Source organism: Oncorhynchus mykiss, chromosome 10 (assembly GCF_057628025.1).
Source record: "Oncorhynchus mykiss isolate SJ-2025 chromosome 10, ASM5762802v1, whole genome shotgun sequence".
In the NCBI taxonomy this organism is placed as follows: domain Eukaryota; kingdom Metazoa; phylum Chordata; class Actinopteri; order Salmoniformes; family Salmonidae; genus Oncorhynchus; species Oncorhynchus mykiss.
Genome location: NC_143031.1, coordinates 40,624,240 through 40,637,815, shown reverse-complemented (window position 1 = coordinate 40,637,815; position 13,576 = coordinate 40,624,240). Strand labels below are relative to the sequence as shown.

General features: G+C 41.1%; 1 protein-coding gene and 1 pseudogene across 3 annotated transcripts; both read right to left on the bottom strand.

Annotated features, from left to right (window-relative positions):
• Positions 1-592: 592 nt before the first annotated feature.
• Positions 593-1,540, bottom strand: LOC149980015 (rRNA methyltransferase 1, mitochondrial-like; annotated as a pseudogene).
• Positions 1,541-3,848: 2,308 nt separating this feature from the next.
• On the bottom strand, positions 3,849-6,437 carry LOC110533877 (dehydrogenase/reductase SDR family member 13). 3 transcript variants are annotated; one of them, XM_090188617.1, is made up of 5 exons: positions 6,148-6,437; positions 5,535-5,653; positions 4,987-5,110; positions 4,569-4,895; positions 3,849-4,390 (listed from the first exon to the last, which is right to left on the bottom strand). In XM_090188617.1, exons 3-5 carry the CDS (start codon positions 5,081-5,083, stop codon positions 4,131-4,133), a joined length of 684 nt encoding a protein of 227 aa, XP_090044743.1. In that variant the 5' UTR covers positions 5,084-5,110; positions 5,535-5,653; positions 6,148-6,437; the 3' UTR covers positions 3,849-4,130. The 3 variants fall into 3 exon arrangements, with proteins under 3 accessions (XP_090044743.1, XP_021474125.3, XP_090044745.1); XM_021618450.3 differs by having other exon boundaries at positions 5,901-6,403; XM_090188619.1 differs by having other exon boundaries at positions 6,135-6,397.
• Between the last annotated feature and the right edge of the window lie 7,139 nt (positions 6,438-13,576).

Sequence of the window (13,576 nt, the reverse complement as noted above, 5' to 3'; positions counted from 1 at the left end):
TCATGACCTGAAATAACGCACAAAAAGCTTATTCTAACAAATTTGTTTACATCCGTGAGCATTTCTCAACTGCCAAGATAATCCATCCACCTGACAGGTGTGACATATCAAGAAGCTGATTAAAAAAAAACATGATCATTACACAGGTGCACCTTGTGCTGGGTACAATAAAAAGGCCACTTTAAAATGTGTAGTTTTTTCACACAACACAATGCCACAGATGTCTCAAGTTGAGGGAGCGTACAATTGGCATGCTGACTGCAGGAATGTCCACCAGAGCTGTTGCCAGAGAACTGAATGCTAAGTTCTCTATCAGTTGAGAGAATGCCAAGAGTGTGCAAAGCGGTCATCAAGGCAAAGGGTGGCTACTTTGAAGTATCTAAAATATAATATATATTTTAATTTGTTTAACACCTTTTTGGTTGCTACATGATTCCATGTGTTGCTTCATAGTTGCGATGTCTTCACTGTTAATTCTACAATGTAGAAAATAGCACAACTCTTGAATGAGTAGGTGTGTCCAAACTTATGACTGGTACTGTAGGTCAAAAGTGCTAACAGTAAAGACAAAAGTAAAAACGTGTTAAAGTTCTCATAAAATACTGAAGCCAAACAATGAGATTCTGAAAGTAAGCTGACCAGTGCATGACCAGGCTAAAATGCATTGGGACAATATCAGCATAAGTATGAGGCTGTCATAGCCATACACTCCAATGTCCTCCATCCACACCTGTGCTGGCTTTACTCAAGACTGGTGTCAATGGACAGCTAAAAGCAAAGCAACATCATGCATTTAACACAGCCATAAACGCCATTACAATTGATTTTCAGTTGATCAGATGAGACCTCTTAAAAAACAAAGTCAGATCTTCAATATTAGTTTTGGCCAGCTGTTAAAAAGACTTCCGCCAACTCGATCCACCCCAAGAAAATATGCAGAATGTTAATTGGGTCTTGCACTCCATCTAAGAGTAGCCAGAGGGGGATGCGACTGCCGTCCCTGGGTGGCTTGGCGGTATTGTCCTCTGGCAGATAACCCAGAGGACTGGCATGCAGGCATAAACCCTGGTGGACCCCCCCTGAGCTCATCTTGTTCCAAGTCCTTCTACTAACCCCCTGGATCTGCACACACTGTCTATGGGCCTCCTCACACACCTGCCTTACAGAGGCCCTACAGGAGGCCACACCCTCCTTCACAAAAAGCCTGTGGGACTTCTTCTGCTCTGGGTAAGATCCAGGAGACACCAAACAATTTCTCATAATTCCTGTCTTCTTCTCTGGATAGTCCTTCTCTGGAGGCCTTTACTAGCCTCTCACCATCCTCTGGAAAGTCATCACGGCTGAGCTTCCGGAGCTCAGCTGATACTCTGCTGTCTGGATTGGGCTTCCTCTCCAGGGATGCTTGAGTATCTTTCCTCCAGATTTTTGTTCTGTCGTTAAGACACTGCGTCGCCACTTCTCTGCTACCTCACATCAGTCCTTTATCCCAGAGGATAGCACTAGTGGAAATGTAGGATGCAGAGTGAGAGCCCACTTTCATGTCTGACTGACACGAAAGTCAACAGTCTACTGTGTACAAACATCCTGGAGCACTTACAAGCCAAATTCCAAGTTGCCATGTTTATAAATTGAGAAGACATGAATGGCTCTAGCAACAGTGATTGGACGGTCAACTTATAGAACGCTGGAATGATAGCTATAAAATAAATAAACTTTTACCTCTACCATCAGGTAGGCAGATGTCCTTCAGCATCAAGGATCCAGCAAGGCATGCTTGCCAACCAGCTTGCTAAAAGTTTATCTTTGGTGTCCCAAAGCTACTAAAAGGTGTGAACACTGGACACAACATCGTGAAAAATAAACTTACAAAAAAATATGATCTGAATTTAAACATATTATGCTAATTAGTTTGATGTTGTACTTTTCTGAAGATCCAGAACAGTGCCAGTCATCACTAACACGAACTGTTATCCAACCAGCATGTCTGTACGCTTTCAAGACTGCCTCCTCCAGGAAGTAAACAATATTTTTTCTTCATCCTTTATGGTGAAAATGCCTACTACGAGATTCAACACTATCCTCTAGTGTCCATTTATGATATTGCATGGCCATACATGTCACAAATAGTTTTAAAATTTGAATTTTTGGTTCAAATTCAATAAATATAGTGTTTTTCAGTTGTATTATTATACTTTGGGGTAAGCATAATCTTATTTTACCGTTCAATGTTATTTTACCTTTATTTTTCCAGGTTAGTCTCATTGAGATAAACATAAATGTTTCAAGAGAGACTTGGCCAAAACAGCAGCAAAGTTTAAAACACATTTTTACAACATAAAACACTACAGTTTAAAAACATAAATGTACACATTGAACAGACAAAAGTTATTTGGGGAGGTGATAGCCCCCCACTTCATTGCAGTGGTGTAAAGTACCTAAGTAAACATACTTTAAAGTACTACTTAAGTAGTTTTTTGAGGTATCTGTACTTTAATTTACTATTCATATTTTTGACAACTTTTACTCTAGTACATTCCTAAATAAATGTATGTTTTACTCCTTAAGTAGTTTTTTGAGGTATCTGTACTTTAATTTACTATTCATATTTTTGACAACTTTTACTCTAGTACATTCCTAAATAAATGTATGTTTTACTCCTTACAATTTTATTGACACCCAAAAGTACTTGTTACATTTTGAATGCTTAGCAGATTTTGAATGCTTAGCAGGACAGAAAATTTGTCCAATTCATGCACTTATCAAGAGAACATGCCTGGTCATCCTTACTGCCTCTGATCTGGCACACTCACTAAAGACAAATGCTTAGTTTGTAAATGATGTGTGAGTGTTGGAATGTGCTCCTGGCTATCTGTAAATAAAAAAAATAAAACATACAATCTTGCTGGTTTGCTTTGTTTCATCTGGTTTGCTACTCAAGTAGTATTTTACTGGGTGACTTTCACTTTTACTCGAGTCATTTTTTTATGAATGTATCTTTACTTTTACTCAAGTATGAAAATGGAGTACTTTTTCCACCACTGCTTCATTGTCAACCACAGTTTTTACCCTAGCTTTAAACTCATTCAGAGAGAAGAGCTCCTGTAATTTCAAGTCCTTTTGTAGCTAGTTCAAAATGGAAGGCAAAGAGAACTGGAACTCCGTTTTACCCCACTCTGTATGTGCCTTAGGCAAAGTCAACAAAATACACTTGTGTAGAAAATAGTTGATAGAATGATTGACAGTGAACACATTTGACAAGGCCCTACCATCTCACCCATCCTAGCAGACAAAGGCAGGCCCTGTTGCAGCAGGTGCTTAAACCACATTGTTGAGTAGTTAAGTGATGAGAGCACTTGGAGACAATGAGGCCAAGGTTCAGAGCTGTTCTGAGAAACTGGTGTGACCTGTCTGACTGCTGATATACGGTCTCATGCAAAGATTAAGGTGAAGGGTGTGTGAAGGATGTTCTTTCAGTGAGCCAGTCACTTCGTCACACCCAAGCAAATGCCTCTGGTGTCAAGGAATACAATGTCACGGCAGCGTCCCACAGGGAAAAAAAAAACGTATCGACTATTAGACCCCCTCTGGGGCCGAGGGCAACTGATTTTGAAGTCTCAGGCGAGGCCTCATCATGAGACCATGAGCCCACTACAGAAGCTCCAATAAAAGTTATACAAGCTAGAGTATGCAGCCTAATTACACTACATGCATAGGCCCAATACAATCACTAGTTCGGTTACATGCTGGAATTAGTCACCGTTTCATATCCAATAGAGAGCTCTATTCTATTTGATAATACAGTGATGGCAACAATAAGTCAAAGCCTAAGGAAATCCAATCAAGCCCAATCACTTGGAATCTTTTTTATTATAATAAGTCAAACAGTTTTTACAAGAGCTTCCTAAGTCTTTAGACTGAACTGGCACACTTACTACACACTGATCATCATCAATACAAGACACACCACAAACAGGATGTCACCAACATCAATGCTCTAGTGAAAAGGCGATCAGCTAATGTATGAGCAGTTTCTTGTCACATTGATCCATTTTGATGAGTGTTCAATAAGCATTTTCCCCCAGATCTGTAAACCCACCAAATCAAAAGCAGTGTAACAATGTGCCTTTTTCCTAGAACAGGCCACTCAGCCGTTCACTAACTTCCCACAACTTCTTGGCCACAGCGTCGTCTTTGCCCTTGGCAACCACGTCCTGCGGCGCACAGCAGAAGAAGTAGCGTCCACTCAGGGGCTCGATACCCTCCTGGAGGGCACAGTGGAGAGTGGTCTGGGCACCGGATTCTGGATCCAGGAACAACAGTCTAGCTATTGGCTCAATGATGAATCTCTGCCACAGGCTGCAGTTTCGGGATAGCTCTGTTTTCACTACTCCTACAGTGGGAAAAACATAATAGGTTAAGAAAAAGAAAACAGGTGAACTTTCAATGATCCAACACAGGAAAACAAATACCCTTAGCATGTATCCTAGGATGTGTAGATGTGTATCAGGACTCATTGTGATTCATAGTGACAGATATACCATTTAATAATCTTGAAGGAAATGACCAACCTGGGTGAACACTGTAGCAAGTGACATTGGTACCCTTCAGTCTCTTGGCCAGCTCGTGGTTGAAGAGAACATTGCACAGTTTACTGTTGCAGTACGCGTGGAAGAACTGCCAGCTGTACCTCCCAGTGCCCAGGTGTTTATTAGTGATAAGGGCATCAAAGTCGATGTTGCCCCAGCGATAGGCCATGGAGCCCAGTGTGACAACACGGCCCCCAGTGCCCTCCTTCAGGCGGTCCAGCAACAGACAGGTCAGCAGGAAGTGGCCAAGGTGGTTGACCCCAAACTCAATACCAAAGCCATCAGCAGTGCGCCCATCTGCCACCAGACCTGAAGGAGAGACCACAGATGGTTCAATAGCCTTTTTCTACTCATGTTTTCTTGCGAACACAATTAAGAGAAAAAAAATATGACCACTAACCAGCATTGTTAATGAGAAGATCCAGTCTAGCCTCGGTCTTCAGGAAGGTCTCGGTGAAAGAACGCACTGCTTGAAGGCTCCCCAGGTCCAACTGCATGTACACCACATCAGTGCTGCCTGTCTCCTGAAATCACAATTTGTTAGGCCTATATTTGCCAGACCTTATTTTATTGTATTTAAATGTTGTGTCCCAAATCAAATATTTTCAATAATTTCCTATAAATAGCCTACTATTTGAAAGTATTTTCCTGGGTTAAATGGTGAAATGAATGGGAGTGTATTTGAATCAGTGTATTTGTGTATTTTAAAAATAATTTCTCAGTGTATTTCCAAATATATTCCAATATTGACTACTTCAATATAAAAATAAAATAATCTAAATTCTTACTTCCAAATGCCTTTGAAAGTAATTGAAATACCCTAAATAGTATCTGAATCCAGGTCGGATATTTACAGGCATACAATATTTTCAAATGATAACGTGACATCTAACTAATGAATATTCGAATACAAATGTGGAATTATTGATTATTATAAGATTCTTGTACCCTTTTTATATCACTTATAGCAAGTTCTGCTTTCTCTTGGTTGCGGCATGCCAGGATTACTCTTGCACCCCTCCTGGCAAGCTCCAGAGCAGTGGCTTTCCCAATGCCAGTGTTGCCACCTACAGGTAGAACAAAACATTGACATAAAATTGACTTTGACATAAAATATTAAAATACAATTCGGAGTTCCAGAGGCAAAACAAACCGGATTAAAAACCCAAATTAGATAAATATGATAGGCTGCGTCAGACAGACAACACCAATGAATGTATTATTTAGGTAAATATCCTAAATGTTATCAGACTTACAAAGCAGTCCAACATGTTTACAAAGCAGTCAAACATGTTTAAAGGCTAACAAACGTACCTGTTACTATTACAGTCCTCCCTGCCATCGCTGCATTTCCTTTAAATTTGGAGCTTTTGAAAATAGTTTTAACAAGGACAATATACACTGCAACTACAACACCAGTTGCAACTAGTAAAGGTAACATGATGTTTTTTGCCCGGTCGTTGGTGTCCCGACTCAAACTCTACTCGTGGAAGTGCAACCAGTGAATAAAACATAGTTTGTTGCGGAGCAGGCTTTTTGTTAGGTTACCTGCCAGACCTACCTGTCCCACCGGTTCCCTGCTTCCGATTGATCACAGTCAAATATTCTGACCAAACCCGTGTTGATGTGCTTCCCCATTTACTTCGAGAGATCTGTTAATTAAATTGCGTCCCCCACTTCGGATTGATCACGGTGAAATATTCTGACCAAACCGGTGTTGATGTGTTTCCCCATTTACTTCTAGAGATCTATACAATTGCGTCGTAGCAGAAAGGAAGAGGAAGAGAGAGGCCCAAATCGGCGGAAAATCTGTCGTTCTCCAGCAGGGGGCAGTCTTTCGTTGTTTGCCCACCAAGCAAGAAGTTTTTGAATTAAGGTCAATGAGAGTGTCGAATTTGGTCGACAAAAAAATGAATGGCTTATTTTCTACGTGAGGTTTATCTAATACAAATGACTTAATCCGTAAATTGTTACACTCTAAAAAGAAAAGGTTCCTGGAGTATCCTTTACAGGTTCTTCAATTTTAAATTGTGGGGGAACATCTTTTAATGGATCGTCAACTAATCTTTTGAAGAACCCTTTGGGGTTAATTTATTAACTACCCCACTCCCCAGCTATTAGTTTTATTAATAATAATAATAATATGCATAACAACAATAACACTATATTGTAGTTCTCAGTGTTTATTATGATTTTAGTGGCAAAGCAGAATAAAAAAATCCAAATACGAGGTAAACTCTTAGCAAGTCCAATGGATATATCCTCTGGTGTGGTGATATTATTGTGTCGATGTTCTCCGTATCCATAACCAAAATGATTTTGCAGTGCATGGTGATAGAACAGGTTTTCTGTTATATTCATCAGAGGTGTAGGGAGGGTGAAGTCTGTGAATCCTAAAAATAGTAATTGTACAGATGATTAACAAAACATGCACATGACAGAATTCATACCTTGGTTTTGTGGTGAATGTGAATGAAAAAAAAACAGTTTTGATCATGGTTTTCATACACATACCTTGTCCATAATGTAGAGGCCTATGGGATATTCATTGAAGAGGTAGAACCTTTGGGGGGCCATTTTCAGTGCCAAGAACCCTAAGGTTCTTCAAAGAACTTTGAGGATCTTAGAAGAACCCTAGTTGAACCCCTAATTTTTTGAATGTACGAGTGTACTGACACATGACATCCCAGCAAGTTTGAGAAAAAACACTTTATCGGAAATGTTTTCAGATGGCTCATGGCATTAGGGCTAGTAGCATAGCATCTCTCTCCATGTAATACAGGTGGTTGACGTCAACAACCCTCATTGAATATTTAAAAATGGGATTACAATAATGAGATGTATCCACCAATTCAAAGAAAGGATAAGCGGGAGCTGGACAGCCCGCTGTGCCGCTTTGTGGACAACATCTCCCATATTTAGGGAGGAGAGACATGTATCTTGTCAGTATATCCATGTTCTTGGTGTACCTGACACAACCTGTTCTTCTACAACCTGAGAAGGTTGATTGCTCCCCACTACTGGATTCAGAAAATAAGAAGAGGGGGAAGAAGAACATCACACAAAAAAATAAGAAGTTAACCTCAGTAATTCAAATTCACTCAGAGCCCTACACAGTAAGTATTTTTTCAGTAGGACTCTGAGGGTTTCTGGATCCTGCACATGGCAAACGGCACCCACAGCACTAGACTGCGGAGCCTCCACCATGATGACCAACACACTCCCACTTTCTTTCACTATTTTCGCCGCCTAGGAGACATGCTGGACAGTGCTTAGCCTGGCAATCTCTTCCTTTTTCACCCTAAGAGGGCACTCAGGGGACTCGTGCATGTTCCCCACCACAATTCCAAAATTAGTTGTCCTCTTCTATCTTAGCAAAATGATCAGTCATATCCAGTTTCCTAAAAACACTTGATACATGTCCAAACGCTTTACAGTTTGTACATTGCAATACCCTGGGAACAAATGCTCTTGCACAATAATTCATATAGCCCATCTTAAGAGCCTCCTCATCTAAAAACAGTAGCACAGACTTACTATCCTCCTTTCTTCCACTGACCATATGAGACAACCGACGAACACCTACTACTCCAGGAATTTCTCTTCATCGTCTCAACCTCAACTTCCCACTGACCCCAGAAATCACTCCCTTAATTAGTGCCCTGCTCTGAAAAATGAATAGCAAGTCACCTCTTTCTCCAACATTCTGGTGTGGCCCAACGTGTACTCCTTTTGATGTTCCAGTACACAGAATGTCAAAACAATTCCACTTCTGGTTACCCTCACGGACTCCCCAGACCCAATGCTTTCTTTACCATCCTTGAAACATCAAATGGATCCCCAGGTACATCTTCTTATCAATAAACCGCACTCCCACTACATACGGACTCGTTTTCCACTGTAATTTTAGCTCTCTTTATCTGAGCTTTAGCGACAGTACTCCATCCAGTATTTTTATCAGTTTTGTCATTCCCATTGTTGCTAGCGCCATCAGACTCAAATCTGACCTCCGCTTCCACCATTTCCTCCTCGTTTGTCTCTCCTCGTTTTCAGCAACACCACACTGACACAACCTGATCTAGACGCACAAAATTTGCATTGTAGTCTGAGGTCTGATTGTGTTCAAATCTGGCTGACCAGGAGGTGGTCAGGGACGCATTGTGTGCGGATGTCTCCTAAATCTGGACTCAGGCGAGTCTACATGCATGTAGCAAAAAGTAGGCCTTGGTTTGTAATCTAGTCTTCTCAAACTCAGCAGGGTATTACATACAGTGCCTTGCGAAAGTTTTCGGCCCCCTTGAACTTTGCGACCTTTTGCCACATTTCAGGCTTCAAACATAAAGATATAAAACTATTTTTTTTGTGAAGAATCAACAACAAGTGGGACACAATCATGAAGTGGAACGACATTTATTGGATATTTCAAACTTTTTTAGCAAATCAAAAACTGAAGAATTGGGCGTGCAAAATTATTCAGCCCCTTTACTTTCAGTGCAGCAAACTCTCTCCAGAAGTTCAATGAGGATCTCTGAATGATCCAATGTTAACCTAAATGACTAATGATGATAAATACAATCCACCTGTGTGTAATCAAGTCTCCGTATAAATGCACCTGCACTGTGATAGTCTCAGAGGTCCGTCAAAAGCGCAGAGAGCATCATGAAGAACAAGGAACACACCAGGCAGGTCCGAGATACTGTTGTGAAGAAGTTTAAAGCCGGATTTGGATACAAAAAGATTTCCCAAGCTTTAAACATCCCAAGGAGCACTGTGCAAGCGATAATATTGAAATGGAAGGAGTATCAGACCACTGCAAATCTACCAAGACCTGGCCGTCCCTCTAAACTTTCAGCTCATACAAGGAGAAGACTGATCAGAGATGCAGCCAAGAGGCCCATGATCACTCTGGATGAACTGCAGAGATCTACAGCTGAGGTGGGAGACTCTGTCCATAGGACAACAATCGGTCGTATATTGCACAAATCTGGCCTTTATGGAAGAGTGGCAAGAAGAAAGCCATTTCTTAAAGATATCCATAAAAAGTGTTGTTTAAAGTTTGCCACAAGCCACCTGGGAGACGCACCAAACATGTGGAAGAAGGTGCTCTGGTCAGATGAAACCAAAATTGAACTTTTTGGCAACAATGCAAAACGTTATGTTTGGCGTAAAAGCAACACAGCTCATCACCCTGAACACACCATCCCCACTGTCAAACATGGTGGTGGCAGCATCATGGTTTGGGCCTGCTTTTCTTCAGCAGGGACAGGAAGATGGATGGAGCCAAATACAGGACCATTCTGGAAGACAACCTGATGGAGTCTGCAAAAGACCTGAGACTGGGACGGAGATTTGTCTTCCAACAAGACAATGATCCAAAACATAAAGCAAAATCTACAATGGAATGGTTCAAAAATAAACATATCCAGGTGTTAGAATGGCCAAGTCAAAGTCCAGACCTGAATCCAATCGAGAATCTGTGGAAAGAACTGAAAACTGCTGTTCACAAATGCTCTCTATCCAACCTCACTGAGCTCGAGCTGTTTTGCAAGTAGGAATGGGAAAAAATGTCAGTCTCTCGATGTGCAATACTGATAGAGACATACCCCAAGCGACTTACAGCTGTAATCGCAGCAAAAGGTGGCGCTACAAAGTATTAATTTAAGGGGGCTGAATAATTTTGCACGCCCAATTTTTCAGTTTTTGATTTGTTAAAAAAGTTTGAAATATCCAATAAATGTCGTTCCACTTCATGATTGTGTCCCACTTGTTGTTGATTCTTCACAAAAAAATACATCATTTATATCTTTATGTTTGAAGCCTGAAATGTGGCAAAAGGTCGCAAAGTTCAAGGGGGCCGAATACTTTCGCAAGGCACTGTATCTCACCCGGTGTTGAGAACAATAATGAATAGGCCTACCTAGTCTGCTGTGTAAAGCCTTGTAGACTTTTCATCAAACGTACATTTCACTAGTAGCCTACAGGGTGCACTTAAAGACTTGGTGTACCTGCCAAAATTTGAACTGTATTGAATTTCTGCACTACAACTTTGACTTTTCACCTACTTCCAAATGCTTAAACTTAAACTGAAAGGAACAGATTTCCAGCATTGAGTTGGACTTTAATACATATCTGTTCAAAGGTATTAGGAAAAGCAACACATTTTCAGGATGTTCCCATCACCCACAAAATCTCACATCATAAAATCTCATCTAATGTAATGTTTCGCCTACAGGCTACACATAGGCTGCGTTTACACAGGCAGCCCAATTCTTCTTCTTCTTTGAATTTCTATTAGCAGTCTAAATCCAAAGAGGTGTATTCCTGCCACCTACTGGGTGGGGTAAAAACTGAGAAACCGAATTTTCGATGAACAAATACATTTACATATGTAAGATGGTTAAATAAAGAGCAACATTATTGATTATTATATTATTATTTTTGCTCTGGTCCACTTCCCACGAGCTGGGTTGTGACAAAAAATGAATTCTTATATTTAATGAATGTATCATATAGTGTGTGTGTGTGTGTGTGGCAGGCTTACAGGGGGTACACAGCTGGAGGTTGAATGTTTTAAGGGGTATGGGACAATAACAAGTTTGGGAACCACTGATCTACACTGATTGAAGTGGATTTAACAACTGACATCAATAAGAGATCAATGTTTTCCCCTGGATTCACCTGGTCAGTGTCATGGAAAGAGAAGGTGTTCTTAATGTTTTGTATACTCCGTGTATATTAATTAAGAAACCAACCAGTCATATTATCCATTGGCCTTTGCTCTGCTCGAGGGAGGATGCAACATGCAAAAATATCAGTTGTTCAATATAATGCTATGTGAAACAAATATCACACTCAAAACCGGACCCAGAGCAATACATGACTCACCAGTGTTGTTGATAAGAATATCTAGTCTACATTTAGACTTCAGGAAGCTCTCAGAAAAGGATCACACAGACTGGAGGACTCAAAGGTCCAGCTCCATGAACAACAACATTGTTCCCAGTTTCCTGAGAGAAAATAATGACCAGTCAGATGCTCTGTGTGTCCCTCACTTAATAGAGTCTGATAAACCGTCAATGACTTTCTGACATGGCCTCCCGAGTGGCGCAGCGGTGTAGTTCATGTCCATTAGCTTGAGGTGTCACTACAGATCCGGGTTCGATACCAGGCTGTGTCAGAGCCGGCCATGACCAGGAGACCCATGATGTGGCGCACAATTGGCCCAGTGTCGTCCGGGTTAGGGGAGGGTTTGGCCGGCCGGGATTTCCTTGTCCCATCGCGCTCTAGCGACTCCTTGTGGCGGGCCGGGTGCCTGCAAGCTGACGAAGGTTGCCAGCTGGATGGTGTTTCCTCTGACACATTGCTGCAGCTAGCTTCTGGGTTGACCAAGCAGTGCGGCTTGGCAGGGTTGTGTTTTGGAGGATGCATGGCTCTTGACCTTCGCCTCTCCCGAGTCTGTAGGAGAGTTGCTAACTATAACTACCAATTGGGGAAAAAAATAGTTAAAAAATACAAATATAATTTCTGACAAGGTGAAGCTCAAACAAATGGATCAGTTAAAGTGACCAGAGCACAACTAACGGTCAAATATAAATGAGACGGACAATGTGTGAGGAAATGCGAACATGACTAAGTGATATGGAATTACAGTAATATCATCCATGTATGATCCACTTGCGTCATCCTCATTCAAGGATATGTAACTGCAGTTTTTCCACTGTTTACCAGACAGTGTCATGTGAGACATATCAATGAATATTGATTCGGACACTTCTCTTATGTCACTGATGGCAGCTTCTGCCCTCTGCTTATCTCTATAGGCCATTATAACCCTTGCACCTCTCCTGGACAGATCTAATGCTGTTGTTTTCCCAATGCCAGTGTTAGATCCTGGAGAGGACACACCCACACGAATCTCGAGTTCATGTCCATTAGTATATATTTTGCAATGTACAATAAATGGCATTCCAAAAAATGTATTGCGCAAAGTAATGTAGAATCAGTCTCATGTTACCACCAATAACAACGGTTGTCACGAACCGGCTCAAAGCCCGTAACAAAGGGAGACAACGTGGAGATAAGGAGTAACAAAATATATATTTATTAACTAAAGCAACTAAGGAAAATATACAATGGTGTGTGTAATCAGTAGTGTAAGTGAGTGTTTTGCATGCATGAATGTGAAAATGCAGGGTGTTGAAAAGATGCTAAAGCAAACAACTCAAAAACCACCAAGAACCACAACACAATCTACAAAGGTGTCTGCATGGAGAGAGACTCCTCCATGAATGTGGAAGAGGTCTATTTATCCTGGGAGACACCTGACCCAGGTGTTTCCCATGAAGCTGACGACCCTCTCAACTCCGCCCACCGGCATCCTAATAAGGAAACAAGAACAAAGACAGAATACGGCAGACCTAGTGGGAGGGTCGTCACAACGGTACATAACATTAGATCGGACACTGACTGTACATGATGATGCAGAACAATTGCCCACCTCAAGTGTCACAAATTGTTTTATAACGAACCAACTCAACTTTCATGCAATTTGGTAGAGCTTTTGCATCTTGGTAGATTGAGATGCCAATTTAGAAGTACATAACCTGCGATGAGTCTAGCGTTGACAAAAAGCAGTGTGAATATATTCAGACTGTATGTATTATCTTTCTCTATACATAAGAATGAACAACAGTGGAATTCAAATATATTTATCTATTGCGCAATGAACCCGCCCTTTGACAACATGTGCTGTGTTTTGTCTTGACCGTGAGACTCCTAAGAAAGTTAAGCAAAAAGCACGAATTTGAATTTGACAAAAATTCACATTTTGCACCACTTAGTGCTTATTTTATCATTACTTAGCTAGGCAAGTCAGTTAAGAACAAATTCTTATTTTCAATGACAGTCTAGGAACAGTGGGTTAACTGCCTGTTCAGGGGCAGAACGACAGTGTTTTACCTTATCCACTCAGGGATTCGACCTTGCAACCT

What these genes read in the sequence shown, in the direction of transcription:
- LOC110533877 (XM_021618450.3), bottom strand. Translation starts at nt 6,027, where the DNA reads ATGTTACCTTTACTAGTTGCAACTGGTGTTGTAGTTGCAGTGTATATT. An exon ending in TCTTCTCATTAACAATGCTG is followed by an intron (nt 4,896 to 4,986) that starts GTTAGTGGTCAT and finishes TCTCTCCTTCAG; the next exon opens with GTCTGGTGGCAGATGGGCGC. An exon ending in TTGCTACAGTGTTCACCCAG is followed by an intron (nt 4,391 to 4,568) that starts GTTGGTCATTTC and finishes TTCCCACTGTAG; the next exon opens with GAGTAGTGAAAACAGAGCTA.